Source organism: Aethalodelphis obliquidens, unplaced genomic scaffold (genome assembly GCF_003676395.1).
Source record: "Aethalodelphis obliquidens isolate GAN/ISIS:26980383/991018 unplaced genomic scaffold, ASM367639v1 scaffold107, whole genome shotgun sequence".
NCBI classification, from domain to species: domain Eukaryota; kingdom Metazoa; phylum Chordata; class Mammalia; order Artiodactyla; family Delphinidae; genus Aethalodelphis; species Aethalodelphis obliquidens.
In genome coordinates, this window is record NW_020838051.1 from 1702125 (window position 1) to 1728353 (window position 26229).

The 26229-nt window shown below is 40.2% G+C and overlaps 1 protein-coding gene across 3 annotated transcripts in view; it reads right to left on the reverse strand.

Annotated features, from left to right (window-relative positions):
* Positions 1–26229, reverse strand: part of PDK3 (pyruvate dehydrogenase kinase 3) — a 128895-nt gene continuing 102666 nt past the window's right edge. For 2 of the 3 annotated variants that reach the window (XM_027096732.1, XM_027096730.1), the window contains exons 6-12: positions 20277–20354; positions 10775–10851; positions 9383–9484; positions 8866–8976; positions 6615–6728; positions 5193–5332; positions 1–704 (exon numbers count right to left, since the gene is read on the reverse strand). In XM_027096732.1, the coding sequence (XP_026952533.1) occupies positions 674–704; positions 5193–5332; positions 6615–6728; positions 8866–8976; positions 9383–9484; positions 10775–10851; positions 20277–20354 (653 nt within the window). In that variant the 3' untranslated portion in view covers positions 1–673. The remainder of the gene's footprint in view (positions 705–5192; positions 5333–6614; positions 6729–8865; positions 8977–9382; positions 9485–10774; positions 10852–20276; positions 20355–26229) is intronic. The other variant, XM_027096731.1, reaches the window with a different exon arrangement.

Consider the following 26229-nt stretch of genomic DNA (forward strand, 5'->3'; position numbering starts at 1 on the left):
CAACTTTTGGAATGCTTTAATTGACAGAATGGAAGTATACAAATGAATTTCAAAATAAAACCTATGCATCCAAGAGGAAGATCTAACACGAAACTACCCATACCTCACAATGAGAATCCGGTCAGATGGAAGAAGGCCAAAGTCTAAATCAGAGAGTGAGGAGGGACGCATAAGAGAAAGGAAGGGCCCAGGGACCGAATTATCAAGACATGCTAAGCTGACGTCCTCAACTTCCGGACTCCTCAGGCCTTAGCTGGTGGTTTGGGACAAACATGGTATTTGGTCACAAAGAGCAACAGTAGAGATCGGCTGTATCCGCAGTGGGGAGGGAGCTGAGAAACCTGGGGAGACTGCAGACACTCTATGATAACGAGGACAGAGGTATGAGGAGGCGAGTGCTAACGAGGTTCTGTGTCCCCTTATGACAGGCGCCAACCAAACCACGGCAACGTACTACGAAAAATGACTCAAGTTACTACTTTAGTGGAAGATCTGAAGTAGCTACAGGAAACTTCTGTGGAAAAGGTCCACCTCATACAGAGAGCAAATACACATTCAAACACTGGATTAACTATAGTGCCACACGCAGAGTTGGTGGAGGAAAGGAGTTCTTTCTGGGTGACTTGCAGAAGACCATCTTTTCTTCATGGAGAGGACCGAAGCATTCAGTTCTTTACAAAGTTCTGTTAGTCTTGAACTTGTCCCTACAAAGAAAATAATGGGAATATCCACAGTGAGTTTATGAGGACAACCTTCTCTATTTTACGCGAGACTTATTCAGAGCATTTAGTTACAGTGATGATGCAAAAACGCGTGCCTTATCTCAGAATTATTCTCTATGGTTACTACAGAAAATGAATTACCATTTAATGACTTATATATACTTTAAAAGAGTTCTTTCCTCTCAGTTAAAAACCTGATTAGAAATGAGGAATCACTGCTAATGGGTATGGGGTTTCTTTGGGGGATGGTGAATATGTTCTGAAATTAGACAGTGGGTGAGGATCACACAACTCTGTGAATATACCAAAAGCCACTGAATTTGTACACTTTAAAAGGCTGCATTATATCTCAGTAAGGCTGTAATTAAAAATCTGCTTAGGAAATAAATTTTCTTAGGATTTCTCTTTCCCCTAGTGAATTTACCATTCCTACTAAATACTTTCCCAAGGTGGCCGCCAATTATGCTATTTGTATAACTGAAATATCAGGCTAACCGTTTTACAATCTTAAAAATCGCTTTCTGCTAAAATTTGTCTAAGATATTAGAAATGAAGGCTCATACTTAGTCAGCAGTATACAACCTCCTAATCTATTTAAAGTTTTAAGTAGACTTTTTTAAAAAATTTATTTATTTATTTTTGGCTGCATTGGGTCTTTGTTGCTGCGTGTGGGCTTTCTCTAGTTGCGGCAAGCGCAGGCTTCTCATTGTGGTGGTTTCTCTTGTTGTGGAGCACGGGCTCTAGGTGCGCGGCTTCAATAGCTGTGGCTTGAGGGCTCTAGGGCGCAGGCTCAGTAGTTGTGGCGCACGGGCTTAGTTGTTCTGTGGCATGTGGGATCTTCCCAGACCAGGGCTTGAACCCATGTCCCCTGCATTAGCAGGCAGATTCTTAACCACTGTGCCACTGGGGAAGTCCTAAGCAGCCTTTAAAACAATATTCAACAAAGGCCATCTTTTAACAATCCAAATGGACCTTAATGTTTATAAAGACTGCTTATGTGCTACTCAAATAACTCCCCCTACCGGAGCCATAGCTGGAATTAACTGCTCACACTGATGCCCAACATGCTACTTGACTTACATACGGACTGAAAATGCAATCAAGGGAAACTGATCCACGGGTTTCAAGCTAATTTAGCTTAATCTCCACCAGGGATGGTGTGCGTATGTGTCTACACACACCTGTGTGTACACTCACACTCATGTGCACAAACCAAACTCCTCTAGATTTCATCATTTGAGGTGAGTGACCAGGCCGGCAATATTGCACAGAGGTCCATCACAAGACTTCCGTAGAAAAGAATAAACATCAATATAGATAGCCTTTATATCATTCATCAGAAAAGACCAATGCTACTATAAAGGTACAAAATCACAAAGCTATATAAAATCTATTTGCATACAAATACCTTTCTGTTGCACTATGTTAGGAATCAAGGTTTTCAGAGTAAGAGGAAATATATACAATTAAAATATAATAGCGAGGGACTTCCCTGGTGACGCAGTGGTTAAGGATCCGCCTGCCAATGCAGGGGACACAGGTTCGAGTCCTGGTCCGGGAAGATCCCACGTGCCACGGGGCAACTAAGCCCGTGCGACACAACTACTGAGCCCACGTGCCACAACTACTGAAGCTGGAGTGCCTAGAGCCCGTGCTCCACAACAAGAGAAGCCACTGCAATGAGAAGCCCCCGCACCGTAACAAAGAGTAGCCCCCGCTTGCCGCAACTAGAGAAAGCTCGCATGCAGCAACGAAGACCCAACACAGCCAAAAATAAATAAATAATTAAAAAAAATATTAGCGAGAAACATTACAATGTTAAAATCGAATAAAAATATCAATATGATCTTATAAAAGATATGTATTTTATAGTTCTGCCCAGAAAAGGGGACTAGAAAAGGTATAATGTACACCTCCAACACCCAGATTAGGGTCTCTAATACCCATTAAAAGGAAACAGGAGTCCTTGAGGAAAATGGCTGATTCTAGGCAAAGTGTAAGATAAGCCTAGGACATCATCTTGGGCCAGAAAGCAAGGAAGCTTTCAAAGATGAATGCAGTTTTATCAATGGAACACAAAGGATCTGGCTCAAAATAGCTTCCAATGGCCAAAGGTGTGCCAGTTTTAGCATCAAAAAGATGGCTACTACATGCAATGACATAGGTGAACCTCACAGAAAGCCAGACACAAAAAGAGCACACACTATATCTTCCTTTTGTTTTAAGTTCAAGCAGTGAGAGAGTCAGACACAGTGATAGGTGATAGAGTTGGAATAATTGTTACATGGTAAGGAGGGAAAAAGGAGGAGAGTCTGACTAGAAAGCAGCCTGTTCACGTGCTGGAAATATAGGTGTAAAAATTCATTAAGTTATAAACTTAAGACTTGAACACTTTTTATATATATGTTAAATATTGACTGAAACATATCAAAGCAATAAAAATCTACAATATCCATAATACTACTTAAAAAAGAGAAAGCCAGAAACTCATTGGTCAAATTTAAGGTGGTTTTTAACTCAACTTCTTACCTTGAAAATTGGTAATTAAAGGGAAAGACTGAAATGCTTATCCTGCCTTGCCAGGAGGAACTGTACTTCAAAAGGTACCTAAATGACCTTAGTTGTTGAGGAAGAACTTTACAGGAGAATGTCAGCTAATAATTGTCAAAGGAATGATACTAACAAAGAAAAACCTCATCATTTTATAAACATTAATAAAGTTACTGATTAAGGCCAAAGGTATCAGCTGGTGCTAAAAACCATTAGGTGATGGTTGCATGGTGCCGAAATAACATGACAAAATAACACTACGCAGATTACTTTCTGGTTGAGAAGGGAAAATTAACTATACTATGGAGGGATCAGACAGCCATCACCTGAATTACGGTCAGTCTTAACATTACTAATGGTGGATCAACCAGACATCGTGGGTCTCAGAGTGTAATTCTGCAGGAGTATTTATGAAATATTCTAGCAAAAAAATGCTCCACTGAGCCTTTAGATGAACTTCCAGTTTATGGGAGATACAGGGAAAGGGGGACAAATTAAATAAAACTTCAAAGACAAAATCAAACAAATCAAGGTGGGACATTTTTGCAGGACAACTGGTATGGTCCAACAACAAAAGATTGTTCTAGATTAAAAACAGCTTGAGACCTACTCAGATGTGTTATGTGGTCTTGGAACTGATTTGTTGTTTGGACAAATCAGGGGAATTTTCACGATGAAAATGTATTGACATGGAAAGGTGGAGGTGGTTAAATGAAATAAAACTAGGTTGTACAACAGTATGAAAAGTATGATCTCATTGGGGGAAAATACACATACATGTATACAAACAGCAAAATAGCTGGAAGAACACAGATAAAGCTCTGAGAATGGTAATCTCTGGGTTATGGGAATACAGCAGTTTCTCTTTTTTTCTTTTTTTGCTTTTTTATATTTCCTAATTTTTTACAATGTTCATATACTGCTTTTCTATTACTAAAAGGTTACTTGAAATTAAACAAATAATCAGAACCCTTACTCTTGCTAGCAGAGTTGGAGCTTAAAGGTAGTCAGAAGAAAAAGAAAATTGGAAACCAAAGATTGGATTATTGTCCTTATTACCACAAAGTAGTGAAACTTGTTATTCTATGATTGATAATTTTCCTCTTTTTCATTTTTTTTATTGTGGTAAATTGTACATAAAATTTACCACCTGGTTAAGATGGTAAAAAAAAATGTTTTATTAAGTGTACAGTCCAGTGGCATTAAGTACATTCACAGTGTTGTACCACCATTACCACCATCCATCTCCAGAGCTTTTTCATCTTTCTCCACTGAAACTCTGTCCTCGTGAAACACGAAATTCGCTTTCCCCCTACTCCCCAGCCCTGGCAACCACCATCCTACTTTCTGTCTCTAGGTGCCTCACGTAAGTGCAATCATACAATATTTGTCCTTTTGGATCCGGCTTATTTTACTTAGCATAATGACTTCAAGGTTTATCTATATTGTAGCATGTCAGAACTTTATTCCTTTTAAGGGCTGAATAATAATACTCTGTTAGATGGATAAACCACATTTTGTTTACCTTGACTGATAATTTTAACTTCTTTATTTTTCCAGTTTCAACCCACCTACAGACTTCCTCTAAACATTCTTCTGTGAAGTCTATGGAGGATGACAAATTACAAATTAATTCCTTTTTAAAGAAGCAGGCTAAACCCTGCTTACTGCTTTTGATACCTCCACAGGGCAAGGACTCCTAGGTCATCAAGGCCTCTACTGGAATTGCTACTCTGGCTACCCAATTCTTGCTCTCCTTCCTGTCTGGGGTGAAAAAGCTACTCCATCCTTTCTTTAGGGATCACTTTGCTTTTCCAGTGATAAAACCACAAAGATGTGGCTGAAAATGTCAATCGTCTGGCTGGTACACACTGGAGAAAAATCAGATGCTTTATAATAGAAAGAAAAGTGGTAAATTACTGTTTCGCCTTGTATTTGGAAGCATCCCTGGGTTCGCTGCTGGGATTGCTCCAATCGTCAGCTTCAGGTGTGGTCTTGTAATGGCGCCATGCGGACTTATTAAAAACTGGAAGTCTCTCAAATGATTCACTTGAAAGAGCCTAAGGAAAAACAAAAATAGACACCAAAGGTCCACAGTGTCATCTTGCTCACATGAAATACTGACCCAAATTCTATTATTTAAAACATCAGAAACCTTATTAATATATATATTTTTAGAGTTATATTAAAATTACAGTCTAAGTAAGTTACTTAGACTGATCAGGATGAAATTAAAGCTTTTCTATGAAAGTACTGGTTTCACGAAAAACCAGTACTGAAGTACACATGAGCAAAACAAAAACTATTTTAGTTCAGTTAATACTGATGTGAGATATTCAACTGTCTTGACTATATGGTCTTAGACCAAACACTACTGTTCACTGGGCAACTGTTCTCCCAGAGGGCCCTGAAGAAATAGTTTCATACACAGTAGATGTATAAATATAAGCTCATAAAGTGATATCAAATAGCATATCATTTATATGCATTGGCATCTAAGATACACACTCAAAATAACTGGTTATCTTATCATATAACATATAACACACTAAGCAGCTGTTAAAAGGATGAGCCAGTTCGGTATGAACTGATATGGAAAGATCTCCAAGATACGTTGGAAAGTTAAAAAAAAGCAAAGTGCTAAAATAATCATTTGTGTGAAAAAAAATCAGATTTCCCCCCATACTTTTATCAATGCAGAATCAACTTCCATGAGGCTCCACATGAAACTGGCATCCAGGGTCGCCCCTGGGAAAGAGAACCAAGTGGCTCTGGGCCACTGATGGGAGAGACTTAGTTCTCCCTTTTGTAGCTTTAAAATTTTGTACTATGTGCCCATATCACACATTCAAAAAATACTCCAAATATTCTAGAGTTTAGAAGTAAATAAAAGTCTGACTCCACCAATGAATGAGAAAACTTGTTTTACAGAGAACTTTGTTAGTCGATCAGACTTTTAGGTAACCATATTACGAGCACTGAATTCTTGCAACTTTGGGAAAGCCGGCAAGTTTCTAAAACAAAAGACTACAAGAATTCAGTTTATGAAAACCTGTCTCCTTTTAGATTAGTCCTTTCAATGGGTATACAATTTTTTAAAAAATCACAACTTAGAATTATGGTTTTAAAAATCAATATTTAAATTTTTACCTCTCCATGTTTCCTATTTTGCTGTATCTGAGCATAAAATCAAGGGTAGGACATAACTTGGTTTTCACGTAAAACTGGAGTAAATCCGAGCTGAATATAGGAGATGATATAGTGCTATTCTCCATTAGTTATTAGAACTTATAGCTTTAAAAAGTAAAGATGCCTTCATATAACAGAAATAAAATGCAGTACCTTCAAATAAATGACAGCATCAGTACCCACGCCTTCCATAGAATAGAGTTTTAGATCTCCTTGAAAATATCTAGCATACAGACGAGAAATTGGCAAGCCGTAACCAAATCCAGCCTACCGAGAAAAGAAAATTAATACGGTGAGACGGGCACAAAACGCTAACACATCGAGTCTGAGGACCATCTGCAAGATTATAATAAATTCTTGCTTCATATTTAAAGCAAATAAATTATTGATCCAAACTTTACAGTGATGTATATGCTCATCTATGGCAAACAATCTGTTTTCACCCTGCAAAAATACTTCTCACATGTTTGGAAAAGAAAAGAAATACTCCGATTTCGGACTAAGGCTTTTTGAACGTTTTAAAGCAAATTGTTAGCATTGTTAAATCCCAAATCAAGTGGAATTTGAACCAGAAACCAAAGTAAACCACACCATTCCAAAGTTCCACTATGATTTCTTTGCTCAATTAAATTGAGCAGCACAGGAGTTGAAATCTAACCGTACCAAGGCTAACACAATGAAAAGAAAACAATCTCCTAAGAGCTACTTCCTAAGGGTCTGAGAACGCTGCAATATTTTGACATGTGGTAGTCCATATATTCTTAGAGACAAGAAAACAATTCCAGTACCCTCCTATACCTCTATGTCATAGAACCTTGACTGTCAGTAACAGGTTGTTGGGGGAAGAAAAAAAAGGTCTCCGATATTGATAGGAATAATTGAGACTAATTTCCAACACTCTGGGGTGGAGGGGAAGGGGCTGTTCCTCAAGCTTCGACCCCTCTGATTAAGTCCACCGACAGGGTGTCAAAGGATCAATAGGAGTTGTCTGGGAGGACATTTCCGAAAAAGAAATGCGTGTGTCACGGCACAGAGCTGTAACATAGTAAGGTGTTCGATGAAGAAGTTAACGTTTCCTAGTAGTACATACCCACACGCCCGCTTAAAAGCTGAGGAGACTTGACTAACTGGGAGAGATGCTAGTGGAAGCATTTCCTCAAATGGAGAGCCACCAGGCACACTGGAAGGAATACAGACATGGCCAGTGCCAGCTTGACGATAATGAGCTCAATGACCTTGGGCAAACCAGTAACCTCATTTCCTCATCTATAAAATGGGAGGTGGGATGCACATTGTTTAGAGCTCTCTCACTTCAATTGCTCAGTGTCATTTAAAAAAAAAGATGACATCACAGCTGTCCTCAAGGTGCTATCTTGAGACCTGTAACAGACGATCCATACTCCTTTTAAACAATTGCGGAAGGTTCTAGATTTGCCTGTAGTGTCTCTTTTTCTTTTGACATTTATTTAAGTATGTACCAGAAACTGGTCAAGGCAATGGCCTTCAAATTGATCTTTCAAGAATTTTCTGGAATCCTATGTAAGCGACTTCCTCTCCGTTTTCAATATGCAGTGTTAACAAACCCTGTCTAGAATAAATGATGTTAAGTGTTGGATTTTATTCATACATATAAAATATAATCTTACGTGCTTGTCAGTCAGGTACAACTTGAAAATGAAACTTTACACTCTGAACCATTTTGCAGACTGACAGATATGTTGCTGTGCTTAATGACAAAGGGTTCAGTTGTTGTTTGTCAATTAGAAACACTCAGCCGGGGGAAGAAAGTGTGGCCCTACCAGGATCTAAATGCTGCCATGGTAACCAGAGGCTTTCCTCACTTCCTGAAGGTTATTTCCACAGTGAGACAGAAAGGGCTCTGAAAATGCATACGCCACCTATATGTTTCCTGCTTATATAAAAAATTTAATGTGTTCGTAATTTAACACTTTAATTATATAAACAAATTTGGCGGGGGAAGTTCAAAGGCCCTGGGTGATTTGGGCCTCTATGGTATGCAGCGCCAAAGTGCCCAGGGCCAGCTGCAGCCAGACACGCTGTGCTGTTCCCTGCTCACCTGCTATTAAACTTCCACCCCCTCCAAGGGGAGTGCCAGGTGGTAAATGGTGCTCCAGAAGCAGTCTTAACCACAGGGAAATATTTTTTCTCTGTATTGGGGAGGTAAGTACTCAGCTCTGAGTGTTTCTTAGACACAAATTAGAGAAGAAATCTGAGTCCAAAAGAGTCATAGAGAAAGCAGCAGTGGCATAAAATTCTCCCTCCTTCAAACCATGCGGGAAACATACAAATGCAACAAGGCTAATGCGACAACCCGGGGAAAGAGCCAGCTCTGTCCCTTCTCTAGCGAATGGTCTTTCCTCTAGCAGCGGTTTCAGAGGCTTACCAGCGGCGCGGCTCTCGTAGGCTCCAGGCTAGGTCTCGGAGCAGTTGAATACATGTAGTTAAAAAGACGATCTATTTTTCGTAGTGGGACCCCACCACCTAGGTCACTTATCTGTAATGTACAAAATGTGAAAAGGAAGAAAAACAAGAAGAAGTCATCAATCTATACTTAGTAGGAGGCAAGGAGTTCATTAAATAAAGTACATACTAGATTACTCTAAACCGTGCAAGGACTTGAACCCCCAACGAAATATGGTCCCTTTGTGAACAGTGTAAAACAAAGGAGGCGGGCAAGTGGGGTTAGGCTCCAATATGCTTGGGTTTGGGATCTTGTTCAGCTCCCTAAAAAATGGGGTTCCAACGAAGTTTAAATGAGGTAGCTCAAGCCAAGGATCAAATGCAGTACTTACAAATAAGACACTCAGTTGTCAGTTCTCCTCCCTTCCCTTTGATTCCTCAATGTTTACACACTATTAAATTAACTGATAATTCAAGTATACGTACAAATAAAGAGTTACCTTAATGGATAAGTCTTCTTTACCCAGAGTAACAAGGGTTTTAACAGCTGGGTAGCCCTCTTTTCTATCTTCATATAGTTCCACTGTCGCTCTCATTGAGTTCTGAAATCACAGAACCTTTTTTTTTAGCATGCCACCAACTCACAAACTACAACTTTAAAAAAAGAAACTGGCGAAAGGCTACCGCTGCACAACGTTTCTTTGGTGGGGGGCAAAGATCAGTTGGATTTATATGGCACTCTTTTCCTCTCTAAAGAACTTAACTAAACGTGTGTTCAGAGCAAGGAAAAATGTCTTGATGCTCTACTTTGTTATTATCTCGTTTTAGTCTCATCCACCATACTAAATGCTTATTTTCCTTTCCTTCCTGTTTTCGATTTTGCTTTAGGGTATTTAAATTATTCAACTCTTAACCAAGAGGGATGTTTTTATCGCGTGTAATGAGGCTGCAGAGGCTCACTGGCGTGTGCTTTAAATCCCACTATCAGTCTGCACTTACAGAGCACCCTTCCTCTAAAGAAGGCGGAAAGCCTGAGAGGATTCATGCTGCCCACAAAAATTAATCATTTGGCTGGAAAAAAAAAAGTAGAAGAAATGTCAGGTGAAAAGAAATTCTGAAAAAGCCACAGCTGTTGCAGAGCAAGTTCACAACTGAATGCCCATCTCAACCTTAAGTGTCACATCAGTAACATAATTTTGGGAAGCGAATCAGCATAACTGATTTTTCAGGTGTTTGGTTTAGGGTTTTACACACTGGAAGAAATGAAATTTTAGCTCAAATGCCTTGTGCCTGAAATACTGCTACTTACATGCCGTTAGCTACTGGTTAATAAAAGCAACAGCTTAAGGTATAGACAGTCTTTTCTCTTTTGGTCCAGCCCTTCCACATCTTTGCCCCCTGCCTCTGTCAGATCTTCTGAATTTTCTAAACTGACTCAAATGTGTAAAAGTGTTAACGTATCTTTCAGGACCGGAACAACTGATAACGCACCGACATGGTTAATGTTCAGAAACATAAAGATGCATAAACGTGTTTTTATTTTGATCTGACTACCACCAATAAAGCCTTTGCCAGATCTGGAAACTAAAAAGCATCTCTAAGCTCATCTCTGAAGAAAAAACAGTATGGATTTTACATAAAGCCACTGAAGCTTTTATTTTACAATTAAGCTTCAAAATCAATATGTACTAATATTCATGAAGACTATACCATACACAGCAAATTTTCACCTCAGAGTATACAAATTATAAAACCCACAGGGCATTAGAAATAGAATTTTTAAAATGGTTATGCAAAACCTTTTTCTTATGCTAATCTGATGAATCCATTATGCCCTGAATCAAAGTAATTTAAAATGAAGACTTCTTTCCATGTTTTTAAATTCCACTTACCTTGAACAACTCAAATAGCATGTGAAACAGATGTGAGGGCACATAAACTACCTGAATAGGTTTGTCTGGAGCTTTGGCTGAAAACAGAGACAAAACCGTCCATGAGTAAGGATCAAAACTAGAAGAAAGTCAAGAATGTTCTTTGCATCCTTTCTTCCAAGTACATAAAAAAAGAACTCTACAAAAGGCCAACGTAGGTTTCCAACTCTAAAGGCAGGGCTGAGCAAAAGCATGTGCTTTGAAGTCCAACAAACTTGGGGTGAAATCCAGTTCCTTCACTTACCAGCTATGTGACCTTAGGCAAATTTCTCTCTTTGGAACTTAGTTGAGCAAAACTGGAATATCATCACCTACGTCCTAATGTTCAGAGCATTACATAAGGTCATCCAAATATCACTTGGTGTTTCTCAAAATGGGGGACACCCTCCACCACCACCACTGACCCCAGTGGTCAGCCAGGGGAATGTGAAGCCACAGAGGTAGAGGGGTACATCCTCTTGGAGACTTTGACTAAACAGTAATGTTAAGTTCTGTTAAATTATGACAAACAAGGCATACTACTCGCAGCTAGCAGACCAACTCCCAGAGACCTACAGTCCTTTCTCCTTGTGTCAGGGATCTTCTGAGGAAAATCCGAGAAACCCAGAATCCCAGAGTAGGATATAGAGTAGATAATAGAAAATTTAGGCTTTCCTCCTCCTCGTGACCTGAAATCATTAAGAGACCAAAACTACGTAAGCTTTCTCAAGTAGAACACCCATGTTATGATTTCAACCTAACTACTTCCTCTAATAAAGTGAGTAATTAATAGTAATATAAAGGAGAGCAATCATTTGTTTGCTTCTTAGCAGTTTACAAAGAGCTTGCACATACATTACCCAAATGAACTCTCATGACAATACTGTGTGGCTCACAGGGTGGGTGGCTGGGGACACAGGCTTTGCTGAGGTTATGCGACTTGCCTGCCATAATGGAGGAGGCCTGGAACTGGACACCTAAACTAAGAGTTTTTGATTCTAAATCTTGAACCTTTTGATGATCAGTTACTTTTTAAACTATTAAGTAATATATACAGCAATATCCCCTTGTCCACGGTTTCGTTTTCTGCAGTTTCTGTTACCCATGGTCAAACGAGGTTCGAAAATATTAAATGGAAACTTCTGGAAACAAACAATTCATAAGTTCTGAGTGGTGTGATGAAATCTCACGCCTTCCTGATCTGTCCTGCTCAGGACGTCAATCATCCCTTTGTCCAATAGATCCCGCCCATTAGACACTTAGTAGCCACCTTGGTTATCACATCACTGTCACAGTATTGTAGTGCTTATGTTCAAGTGACACTTATTTTATTTAATAGTGGCCCCAAAGTGCAAGAAGAGTGATGCTGGCAATCAAAACTACAGTGAGGTATCACACCGGTCAGAATGGCCATCATCAAAAAATCTACAACAATAGATGCTAGAGTGGGTGTGGAGAAAAGGGAACCCTCATGCACTATTGGTGGGAATGTAAACTGGTACAGCCACTATGGAGAACAGTATGGAGGTTCCTTAAAAAACTAAAAATAGAGCTACCGTATGATCCTGCAATCCCACTCCTGGGCATATATCCTGAGAAAACCATAATTCGAGAGATACATGCACCCCAATGTTCACTGCAGCACTATTTACAATAACCAAGACATGGAAGCAACCTAATGTCCATCGACAGAGGAATGGATAAAGAAGATGTGGCGTGTACACACACACACACACACACACACACACACACACACACAATGGAATATTACTCAGCCATAAGAAAGAATGAAATAATGCCATTTGCAGCTACATGGATGGACCTAGAGATTATCAAACTAAGTGAAGTCAGACAGAACAAAGACAAATACCATATGATATCACTTATATGAGGAACCTAAAATACGATACAAATCAACATATCTACGAAACAAAAACAGACTCACAGATATAGAGAACAGACTTGTGGTTGCCAAGGGGGAGGAGGGGTAGGGAAGGGAAGGAATGGGAGTTTGAGACTAGCAGATGTAAACTATTATATATAGGATGGATAAACAACAAGGTCCTGCTGTATAGCACAGACAACTATATTCAATATCTTGTGATAAACCATAATGAAAAAGAATGTCTATATATGTATAACTGAATCACTTTCTGTACAGCAGAAATTAACACATTATAAGTCAACTATATTCAATAAAAAATATTAAAACTAAAAAAGGTTTTGACTTTTATTATCAGTTCCTATGGATTCTCAGCACGTGAAATTCTATTTTATCTAATATTACATATTGCTTCATATATATACATGTACAACAATCAATTTGCTGTACATGTGAAACTAACACATTATATGTCAACCATATTTCAATAAAAATTAAAAAAATAAAGTGGGTTCCCTGTAGAAAAAATAAAAAAGGTGAACACTGATTGTGTTGGTAACATAACCAGGTAAATATTGCTCACTGCAGACTGGCCACAGGAATAGACCAGGGTGACATTTCTTTCCCTATGAGCCCAATGTGTCATGAGTCATGTGTCACTTGAAGGAGAATATTACCAGCCTTAAGGTGAAATGGATTCACTTTATCCACCTCCAACTGCTCAAAATCATGTTACCTTTTAAGGTTGCCGAATATTTGGACCATGTCTTTCTGATACTCCTCTTCTTGGGTAACCGGACAAGAGACATATGCTTTCCTTGCCACATCACTGAGATCTTCCAGCCTCTTTTCTATTGCATGGGATCCATTCCATTCTTTAAGATTTTTCAAATTAGAATCAACTGCTTTCCAAACATGCTGCACAGCCATCATCCTCAAATTGTTTTTGATTGAGGTTCTAGAGTATTTTTTGCTATTTCTTACACCTACATTATACACACCATTAGGTCAGTCCCGTAAACTACCTCAGAAAGCTATGCATGGGAAATACATTTCTCAGTCCTTATACCTCTGATTCACTTGACTGGAGGTTTCACCAGGTACAGACTTTGGATTTGAAATCAATTTCTTTCAGCATTTAGAAAGGCAGGGGGAGGGACTTCCCTGGTGGCGCAGTGGTTAAGAATCCGGCTACCAGTGCAGGGGACACGGGTTCGAGCCCTGGTCCGGGAGGATCCCACATGCCACAGAGCAACTGAGCCCGTGCTCTAGAGCCCGCGAGCCACAACTACTGAAGCCCACGTGCCTGGAGCCCGTGCTCCGCAACAGGAGAAGCCACTGCAGTGAAAAGCCCGTGCACCACCACGAAGACCCAACACAGCCAAAAAAAAAAAGGCAGGGGGGAGGGAGAGGGGTCTTCTGACCATGACAGCGCAGCTGAGAAGTTTAATGCCAGTCAGGTTTCCATTCATGCTGCTGGTTTTTCGCCCGAGGTCTGATACATCTTGGTCGTAAAATTCTTGTTGAAGAATGAGGAACTGGATTGTTTGTTTGAGAGAGCTGGTGTTGACTTCCCCCTAAGTGGGAAGGCTGACGTGGAGCTCTGTGTACCTGGTCAAGACTTTTCCACTGGCTTTAGGATGAGCGGACAGCAAGCTGGCCTCTGACCAGAGGGTCCCCCAAATGCCTGAACGAAGAGGGCTTTACTTTGGGATGATGACACTCACACGAACAGACCTAGTTTTACCCAGGTTCTTGAAGAAACTACTTTGATTTTTGCCCAGGGGAAAATGCTCGTGGATGTTGGCAGGCAGAGCAGAGCCAGAGTCAAGCTGCTTCCCGTCACCCATCCTTACTCCACCTGAGACCAGCTTTCAATCAACCCCCATCTTTTACCTTCCCTATCCAGTCCCTGACACTTCCCAGCTCTGCTCCCAGAGTCCCTCCAGGATCATCTGATGCCATTTCTGCTGCAGCCTCCTCTTTCGTGGCTTCTTCTGCTCCGTCCCATTAATCAGCCAGTGTACTTCTATCTCGTTACCCTTTGGCAGGAGGTGGGATCAATGGCCCACTGATGAGTCCCCCTGGTTTCTTTGCTGTTTTTCTTTGTATTCCTTTACTGTCTTTTTAACGGAGCCCTAGGAGCACACTGAATGCTTAGACTATCTTGTACCGAAAGGCATGATTAGTTATATAAATAACCTTCGGAAGTCAACCTTTTCACTCCAGATCTCAGGGAACTTAAAATACCTTTGATAGCTTTGTTTTGTTTGTTTGTTTTCAGTTCAACCAGCATTCTCTAGGAGCCATCTGACAGCTTGCTCAATTACTTGTACTTTTCTTTGAGAACATTATCGTTTAGATGTCTTTCCGTCCTTTTATTATTTTTTATTTATTTTTAAAATAAATTTAAATTTAAAATAAATTATTTGGCTGCGTTGGGTCTTCGTTGCTGCGCACAGGCTTTTCTCTAGTTGTGGTGAGTGTTGTTGCAGTGCACAGGCTTCTCATTTGTGGTGGCTTCTCTTGTTGCGGAGCATGGGCGGTAGGCATGTGGGCTTCAGTAGTTGTGGCACGCGAGCTCAGTAGTTGTGGCACGTGAGCTCAGTAGTTGTGGCTCGTGGGCTCTAGAGCACAGGCTCAGTAGTTGTGGTGCACGGGCTTAGTTGCTCCGCAGCATGTGGGATCCTCCCGGACCAGGGCTTGAACCCGTGTCCCCTGCATTGGCAGGCAGATTCTTAACCACTGTGCCACCTGGGAAGTCCCTTTCTTTCCTTTTAAAACCATGTCAAATGTCTTTGTCCATGACTCTTCCCTAATCCTGGGTCGAGGAGCTTTTCCATAGTAGACCCTTAATAGATGTTGGCTGGCTTTCTAAAATAAGACATAAATGGAATATGAATTTTCCATCTAAGGGTACATTTTAAAAAGTCAATGGAAAAATGGCGCAGGTTTTTCATGCTCAAGACTCAAGAAATAATAAAGTCCCTATTTGCACAGTCATTGCTCCAAATGCCATTAGTTGAAACGACATTTAATAAATGCCAAAAACTCTACATAGGATATAAAGAGTTTTATCTTCAGACAGTTCTCCTATATGCATGAAAAAAAATACTGGTGGCTAAGCAGAAAAAATTCATTTAAGAGAAGCTTGATCCACGGTTGGTTGAACCCATGGATGTGGAAGCCTTAGATATGAAGGGCTGACTACACTATGCCATTTTATATAAGGGACTTCAGCATCCATAGATTTAGGAATTCCCGGGGGTTCCTGGAACCAGTCACCTGCAGACACCAAGGGAGGGCTGCATACTGATAGGAATTTAACACATTTGGGCCTCCAGCATTCCGTTTCTAAAATGAGCACTGTACATATTTCACTGGGTTAACATAAGGGTTAAATGAGATAACAGTGATAAACTAGTTTACACAGAGCCTGCCACATAGTAAGCAGCTAATACCTGTTGGCTATTACCACTACTAAAACATTAATTTCGACAGTGTTAACAGCGCTACCAGTAATGGCTTTCTTATTCTCGTGTAGAACCACCTGACTAAAAATATCCACAAAAGTATCCAATTTGAGAAAACTAGAGGTCAAAGACTCCAGGATAGACGCACACCTTTTCTACGAACTCTCTTACAACAAAATTTACATAGTGCGAACTGAAATCTTTACTTTTCCAACAAAACCTGAAGCTATAAATCAACCCTCTTGACAGGAAAGACTAATCCAGAAATGGTGAAAAAATGCAAGTGTGGCAACCATCCGTCTTATCTTTCCCAAGTCAACCCTGACTTCCAGTAACCACCCTTTATTAAATGTCCAGCACGTGCCTGGCGTTCTGCTTGAGGCCTTAGAAACATTATCCTTTTCTCACCTCACAAGGAGACCTGACAGATGAGGAATGTGGGTGTCACAGCAGCAAAGTGACTTGTCTCCTAAGTGTCAGAATCCAGATTTCCACCACCTGGCTGGCTACAAAGTTCACCTCTTCCCTCTAAGCCACGCTGCCTTACCATACGGATGCGGAGAATGTAAGGTAAAAAGGTTTATTTGCTTAATGCTTTGGCAACCGATTTCTCAAGAGAACGAGAATGCTGAGAACAAGCACGGTAGAATGGCTACCCATCTTTGGAGCAACCCACGTGGGTTGCCGCGGGTAGCTAATCAGCAATATTTGAAACCTGATGTAAGGTAAATAAAATTCTGTTGTTTTTAATCTTCCTGTGAAATGTACTACCAAAAAAATAAAAAAGAAGTTTACTACAGCTAGCTCCCAATATTCAGAACGCTAGTGATGACCGTAAATAATGATGGTGCTCACACAGTACGTTCTGCATAATCCTATTTACTACTTTCTCAGGGGTCTGCATTGGGAAAGGAAGAAATCGAAACTTCAGGAAAAGAGATCATAGGGCAAACTCACAGAACTTAAATTCTCAGGTACCAGCAAACTGTTCTTTGGGATTCATGGCAGCGACGGTCCTCTGAAGTGCAGAGCACAGGAGAATGGAAGCATCCTGAAAGGGGATGCTATGCTAGTTCACACGGGCTCTGAAAATGAATCCACAGAATCTGGATCTGACTCCTCGCCGGAAAACAGTCACACACACTCTCTCTCCGTGACAAAGCCCGTCTGCTTAAGGTGTTCAGGACCAACCTCTGACCTCCGTCTCTAACACGGAGCTTGTTAGAGCTCAACTGCAGTGCTTAACCACACTCACAAAGAGCTTTGGCATTCAAGAAATAATAGAAATCGTAAATACATCCCCCAAAGCAACAGGAAACTAGAAGCTACCTATAACCACCATTTCTCTTAGTGATGGGAAAAAGGGCTTCAAAAATCACGCATGAGACAGTGTCAAAAATGGTTGGAAAGCTTCTCCCCTGGTGGGGTGCACTGCCCGTTGTGACAGCCTCGCTGGGAAGGAACGTGCTGACCTGGCTGGCACCCAGGAATCAGCAAGACCAGGCTCGCTGCTCTGGCCTTCAGAGTGAGTGAGGTTACCATTCATGCAAACGAGCAATTAATTACTACCGGTGAGTTTAAGTTCCATGTTTGACAGACAGAAATCAGGACAGTGAGGTCAGGCTCCGCCTAGCCAGTAGGAAGAAACAGAATATTAAGATGCTTCTACTCAGGAATACTCAAGCAAAATCCACTTGGTGCTAGAGGTATATTTCTTCAAAATAGGGGTGCAACTCTTCTCAGAGAACCCAACAGACTTTGAAAGTGGCATCGATTCCACACCTCCTAGTACAACGTAGGGGCAGTTGTCCCAGGATGGCAGCCTGAAGTCTTCACATTCTGAACCGAGTATAAGAGAAATCGATTTTTGGAATATTTTTGAGAGGGAATGTGGTTTATCTTTAATGCCATACCCTAAGACCCCATACCCTAAGACTCAGTCGTTCCACACTTCTAAGAATCTAGCCTACAGAAATACTTCCACACGTTCACAGGTTTTCCCACGCTCCAAATACACACACACACACACACACACACACACACACACACACACACACACACACACACACACACCCCTTCATGCCTCATTATATGGAATATGGGAAAATCAGAAATCCACCCAATGGGAAACGATCAAATAAATTATGATAATCTACACTATGGATAATCTCTAAATGACACTAATACATGCAAAGATCTTTAAGGTGAAGTGAAATACACAAGTTAAAGAACATGTATGGTTTTAGCCTCATTTATGTAAAACACAAAACTCTGTATGGGAGCAGAGTAGTGGGGACTTTCACTTTTTACTCTATATTTATGTTTGTATTTTTAGAGATAAGTATGTCTCTTTCATAACTTACAAATAAAAAAATAAAAGTGACATGTAAATATAGTTTCACACAACTAATGTAAAAATTAGCTAAAACCCCCCTATCCAGAGAGCTGCTGTTTGTATTTTGGTGGTATAAATCCTTCGACTTATTATCCAATGAACTTGCACTATTACAAGCTTTTATAGCCTGTGGTTAAAAACTCAACTTTTCTCAAACATTAAATATTCTTTAAAGCATTGTTTTGAATGGTTGCATAGTATTCTATCTTATGGGTATACCAGAATTTATTTCAATAATTCCCTACTGTGGAAAACTTGGGTTGTTTTCTAATTTTTCTCTGTAAGAAAACTACTCTGATCATCATTCTTATACATATATCTGTGCACATCTCTATTTTCCTTTTTTTAACATCTTTATTGGAGTATAACTGCTTTACAATGGTGTGTTAGTTTCTGCTTTACAACAAAGTGAATCAGCTATACGTATACATATATCCCCATATCTCCTCTCTCTTGCGTCTCCCTCCCACCCTCCCTATCCCACCCCTCTAGGCGGTCACAAAGCACCGAGCTGATCTCCCTGTGCTATGCGGCTGCTTCCCACTAGCTATCTATTTTACATTTGGTAGTGTATATATGTCCATGCCACTCTCTCACTTTGTCCCAGCTTATCCTTCCCCCTCCCCATGTCCTCAAGTCCATTCTCTACGTCTGCGTATTTATTCCTTTTTTTTTTAAGTATTGGTTCTTGACAGATTTAAAAAATTTTTCATGACTTTCGCATATTTTTTATTTATTTGCTTTTATTTTTTGGCACTCCAAGGGGCATGCGGGATCTTAGTTCCCCGACCAGGGATCGAACCCGTGCCCCCTGCAATGGAAGCGCAGAGTCTTAACCACTGGACCACCAGGGAAGTCCCTATTTTCTCTTAATAAATCTTCTGAAGTTTATTTACTGGACCAAAGAATATAACCATTATTACTTTAACTTACTGGGCCAAAGAGAAAGAACACTGTTAGCCTGTTTTTTTTAAAGAAAGGCTATACCGATTTAAACGTAGATCAGAAATGTGTAAATTTGGGGGACAGAGTATTTTTCTGGGCAGCAATTCAAAGCATTAAAATGTTTTCATCACTGCCACTTTGAAAGACAAAAATGGCATTCCTCTATGTTTTTCTTTGTACTTCTTTGATTAGTAAACACTTTTCTACATGTTTATTGACTGTTTGCACTGGTTATTTTGAGAACTGCTTATTTACATCTCTGTGCATCTTCCACCTTGATTACTTCTGTTCCAAGAGCTTGGAGCTCTAATAGAGAACACATTCCTGTACAAAAACTCACTGACCAGAGATATAAAAAAGGTTTTAAAAACACAGAAAGAGGGGCTTCCCTGGTGGCGCAGTGGTTGAGAGTTTGCCTGCCAATGCAGGGGACACGGGTTCGAGCCCTGGTCTGGGAAGATCCCACATGCCGCGGAGCAACTAGGCCCGTGAGCCACAACTACTGAGCCTGCGCGTCTGGAGCCTGTGCTCCGCAACAAGAGAGGCCGCGACAGTGAGAGGCCCGCGCACCGCGATGAAGAGTGGCCCCCACTTGCCACAACTAGAGAAAGCCCTTGCGCAGAAACGAAGACCCAACACAGCCAAAAATAAATAAATTTAAAAAAAAAAAAAAACACAGAAAGATGAAAAAGCAGCACAATTTTAGGATCTCACTGAAATATAGCTCAGGTATAATCAGTTTTTTAGTCAGCTTCTTTGTATTTAAGGCTGAAATTATTTTTCTTTTACCATTGAATTCTTCAACTTCCAGCTCTGGAGCTACCAGATAATACTGTTCACAAAGCATCTTGGCAGTTTCATATGCATCTGCAAAGAGAGAGAAAAGTTCAGCTGCTGCACTAACAGCATGGACTCAGACAGACAGACTCAATAGAATAAAGAAACAAGGACAATCTGTAACCCGACAGATTTAGAATTAATCAACTACTGCCTTAAAAAATAGCCCTTTCTGGCTACAATAGAATTACAATAACTGAACCAAAATTTCTCTTTCAGTTTTAATGACCACAACAATATCAAAATACTGCACTAATGATGACATAGCCAGCTTTATACTAAACATGGCTTTAACTTTTAAATATTCCTAAGAGCCATTTTTCATGAAAAATCTATAAACTCAAGACTATACTTCTGAACAGCATGCAACCTGACTAAACTGTACCAAAAAGCTATTTGCTGTAATTTCAAAAATAATAATGGCAACCATCTTAAGATTTGCCAATTATTTGTAAATTAAACGTCAACAAGTATTTGCGAAATGAACAGGTTTCCACGAGCCACACAATTTAAGTTATTGGAGACGTTACTCCTGCTTTGAAATGTCCTCTAAATCAAATATACTTCAATAAAATTAAAACACTTTTTAAATGTCCTTTAAGTTAGTTAAAGGTAACAGGTTGGGGCTGTTATTTTATCAAAGTCTGAGGAGGAACAGTTTGCTTTTGAAAGGAAAAAAAAAAAAAGGACAAAGGATAAGAAGATCAGAGCCATTACAGAGATGAATAGAAGAGGGAATTCAGGAAGGTACATCCAAAAGATGGGGAACAGATTCAGAAAGCTACAGTGCATTATTTTACACTGCATGTGTGCTTTTCTCTTGAACTGTAAACAATTTGAGGTCAGGGTTTCTGTCTTACACTTGTTTCATAACTCACATAGAACTTATTTCATGCCTGTTAGCTAGTCAATAAATATTCCTTGGTTTGATAAATTTTAAACCTTTTGATGATCTACTTTTTTTAAAAAACAGCTTTATGGAGATACAATTCTCACACCATACAAATCATCCATTTAAAGTGCACATACAATTCAATGATTTTTAGTGTATTCGCAGAGTTGTGCGTGCATCACCACAATTAATTTTACATTTTTCATCACCCCCAAAAGAAGCTCCACAACCATGAACAGTCATTACCCCCGCACCCAGCCCTAGGCAACCACGGATCTGCTCTATCTCTATAGGTTTGCTATCCTGGACATTTCATATAAATGGAACCATACAATATGTGGCCTTTTGTGACTGGTTTCTTTCACTCAGCATAATGTTTTCAAGGGTCATCCATGTTGTAGCATACATCAGTACTTCATTCCTTTTTATTACTGAATTAATACTGTATTATGCAAATATGTCACATTTTGTCTATTCATTTATCCATCAACAGACATTTGGATTGTTTCCACTTTTTGGATATTACAAATGAACGTTCACATGTTCATTCATATTGCTATGAACATTCATGTCCAAGTTTTTTTAGTGAAGATGTGTTTTCACTTCTCTTGGGTATAGACCTAGGAGAGAAAAATTGCTTGATCATATAGCAGCTGTATGTTTAAACGTTTGAAGGACAGCCAGACTGTCTTCCAAAGTGAGATTTTTTAAGTTCCACCTTTACAATTTCTGAAGATCAGATATTCAAATTACTTTAAAATGCTTCATGATTGCATTTGCAATGTCCTCAAGTGTATATCAGCTCTTTGGAGACAGGTTTGTACTTCTTTTATATTCCCCATGTCAGTAGTGTGCATAGAGTAGATAATTAAGATTCAAGCGTTAAGAGGAAAGAGGGAAGGAAGGAAGAAAGGGGGAAAAATAAGCCTGACAGAATTTAAATACATTAAAAATTGACAATGTCAATCTACAATAATACAAAAGATAAGATTAGGGTATGTTCAGACTATAAGGTTTGGTTCATTTCCCTCCTATTGCTACTAAGTTTAAATTTTACATAATATTTGACCTCAGAGGAAAAATTCTCATTTTATTAAACTTTTAGAATTAAACCACTATAGGGACTTCCCTGGTGGTGCAGTGGTTAAGAATCCGCCTGCCAATGCAGGGGACATGGGTTCAAACCCTGGTCCGGGAAGATCCCACATGTCGCGGAGCAACTAAGCCCATGCGCCACAACTACTGAGCCTGTGCTCTAGAGCCTGCGAGCCACAACTACTGAGCCCACGTGCCACAGCTACTGAAGCCCGCACGTCTAGAGCCCGTGCTCCACAAGAGAAGCCACTGCAATGAGAAGCCTGCGCATCGCAACGAACAGTAGCTCCCCCTTGCTGCAATTAGAGAAAGCCCATGTGCAGCAACAAAGACCCAACACAGCCAAAAATAAATAAATAAATTCATATTAAAAAAAGAGAATTAAACGACTATAAAGAACCACAGATAGAGACATCAGAATCTCTCTGACAAGATGAAATAATGAAGGACAGCCAAAGGAAACGTTAGCAAAAGGAGAAAAAAATTTAAAAAGAGTTGATTGGTGTGAAAACAGACATCAAAGTGGACTGTAGTTAAATCCTAACAAAGAAAATTACAATTTAGAATTATATTAAGTTCGCAAGTTTTTTTGTAGGGTATAGTAAAACTCATCAAACATCTGTACAGTTCTTTTGGAAAAATCAAGATTCACTCTCTGTGCTGTGGCTATACCACCAAACAATGCTACATCTCCACCTAGCGACATAACAGCACAAAGCTGACCAAGAACTCCCAACACTTAAACCAATAGATACTGAAATCTACAAATGATGCTTCCTTATCCATATAAAATGTCAATACGTCTCCACAAAACAACTCCTCCAAGGATAGGACACCTTTAAAGATGTTTAAACTGCTCTTCCATTCACCAAAAAACAGGAAACGAGCCCAACTCCACTAAATGTGCTAGTTCCTCATGGCATTATGAAGAGAAAGTATGACACAAATGTAACATGTGGAAGATAGGAGAGTCCAGATAGATGCAGCCAACTTGAAACTCAAAGACTCAATATGGTTCCTGAAACCACATGAGTAAGAATTTTTCAAGCATTACCACAAATTACAGTGTATCAATGCTGTCATTGACAACTGCATTATGATCCTTGAAAAACTCAAGACACGACAATGAGACTCACATATACCAGCCAGCCAAAAGTCTTCTGGGGGCAGTACTGGTAAAAGCTATATTCACATGCATCTTATAAATTCCCGGGGCATATCATAATGCCTTGGGCACCATACACACCCAGTGAGCATCTGTTAAACGGAACAATCCTGCCCATGCAAAGGTTCTCCAGGTTCAATCAATTATACTGATTCGAGATGTTCTTTTTGGTCAGACTGGGAACTAGTGGGCTAGAGTGGTTCCCAAACCCGTGTGTGTGCGTAGAATTCATTAGCAAGTTAAAAAAAGAAGTATAGGTTAAATGAACCCCTGGAGGTGCTGATGCAGTAGCTCTGTGTTGAGGCCTGGGAATCCACAAATTTCAAAAAGTCTGAAGAGAAGGTAGATTTGGAGACCACTGGCCTAGAAAGTCAAGGCTGGGTCATGCTAATTCTATCACTGTCACTCCCAGGCCATGAATGATCATGGAGTACTGAGGAGTATGACAGCACATATATACTCAAATAGGATACTTCTGTTTAAGTGAAGTACCATAAGAATGGAAAAGTTTTTAAAAAATCACCAACATAACAACCAAACTTCAACTACTGGCTTAAAAATTCACTTCCTTTATATCTAGAGTAAAATGCAAGTTCTACTAACAATAAGCTTTCTAATAAAACTTTTCTATTGTTTAAAAAGAAACCAAAATCTTAAAATACGATAATTTATCAAATTACTTTTATCTGCAATATATTTGAGTCACTATTTACCACCCAATCTTTAAAATGAAATATCAGGAAATGATTATTACTGCCACTGAACGTAAGTGACTTTCATTGTTTTAAGAACCTGTTTTCAAGGGAAATAAGGTACCGATGATAAAGTAACGAACAAAAATGTAGGGGTAGGGACTTCCCTGGTGGTCCAGTGGCTAACACTCCATGCTCCCAAGGCAGGGGGCCCGGGTTCGATCCCTAGTCAGGGAACTAGACCCCACATGCCACAATTAAGACTTTGCATGCTGCAACTAAAGATTCCACATGCCTCAATGAAGATCCCACGTGCTGCAACTAAGACCTGGCATGGCCAAATAAATAAATAATTTTAAAAAAAGAAAAAAAACTGTAGGTGTAGCACATTTCTACTTCCCCAGGATATAATACCCAAACTATAAACACATAAGACTAAAACTAAAAAAGACTGAGCCATAAAGAGTAAGGTGAAGGTTCACATGGCAACCAGCCCAACAGATCCACTGTAGCCACAAATCAGTTTTAAGAAGCACACAGGAAAATTTAAGTGTATGGACACTATTTTATTAGATGTTTTTATTAGAAGCTATGCAAAATTCACCAGAGAACCCTGCTATCAGATACTGGACTGGCCAAAAAGTTCATTCAGGTTTTTCCATATGATCTCGAATGAACTTTTTGGCCAACCCAATATTAGCCTCTATCACAAATACATGCCATTGTTTGTTTACAGATATCTTATAAGAGACTGGACAAAGATGAAATTTGAGTGAGAAAACAAACATGAACAGGATATCCAAAACCATAAAGCTCGAGTTTAAGAAACAATGCCTGGGGCTTCCCTGGTGGCGCAGTGGTTGAGAGTCCGCCTGCCGATGCAGGGGATGCAGGTTTGTGCCCCGGTCCGGGAAGATCCCACGTGCTGCAGAACGGCTAGGCCCGTGAGCCATGGCCGCTGAGCCTGCGCGTCCGGAGCCTGTGGTCCGCAACGGGAGAGGCCACAGCAGTGAGAGGCCCGCGTATCGCAAAAAAAAACACACAAAAAAAACAATGCCTGAACAAGATAAACGTAAACGACCACAAAGCATTAGAGTCATAGGTATGCTGCTTTTTTTTTTTACTCCTTCATTTTATTTATTTTTTAAAATTAATTTTTATGGGAGTATGGTTACTTTACAATGTATGCTGCTTTTAAGAAACACTTTTAAGGGCTTCCCTGGTGGCGCAGTAGTTAAGAATCCACCTGCCAATGCAGGGGACACGGGTTCAAGCCCTAAGGCCACGCACCACAACTACTGAGTCTGCACTCTAGAGCCCGCGAGCCACAACTACTGAGCCCGCATGCTGCAACTACTGAAGTCCGCATGCTTAGAGCCCGTGCTCCGCAACAAGAGAAGCCACTGCAGTGAGAAGCCCATGCACCACAACAAAGAGTAGCCCCCGGCTCGCTGCAACGAAGACCCAACGCAACCAAAAAAAAAAAAGAAACGCTTTTAAGTCACAAAGCAATTCTAATAAGGTACGTCTATCATCACTTACCCAAAACCCATCTCGAGTGGGAAGCATCAGGGTTTTTTTTGAAGTGCTAGACCCTCTCCCACTGCCCAAAGCGCAGCCAACTGGAGAAGTGGGGGGCAGAACGTCTAAGGTACGGGCGACCAATCCACAGGCTGACTAGAATCCTAAAACCTGCGGTTGTGGGCAAAAAGACGGGCTGAGCCGATGAAATTCATCTTGTGCGAATTCAGGATGGAGACACTCAGGCAGGGCAGAAGGCAAAAAGAAACACTTAGAGTTATGATGATCTAGGCCTGGAGTGCCTGTCATTGCCCTAAACAAGCTGCCCTAAAAAGGCTGCCAGTCTACAGACAAGAGTGGGGCTGAGGGGCTGTGACTTGACAAACCCACTTACACAGAAAAAAAACCCTTGCTTTCTGTTTCCCAGTTCCAATTTCTATAGCTCCGACTACAAAGTGGTTCCTGCCCTAGGATTACCATGGGACCAACTAGGTTCTTTTAATACATCTGCCTCTTGAGTTGGTGGGAGTGGGTCTCTGT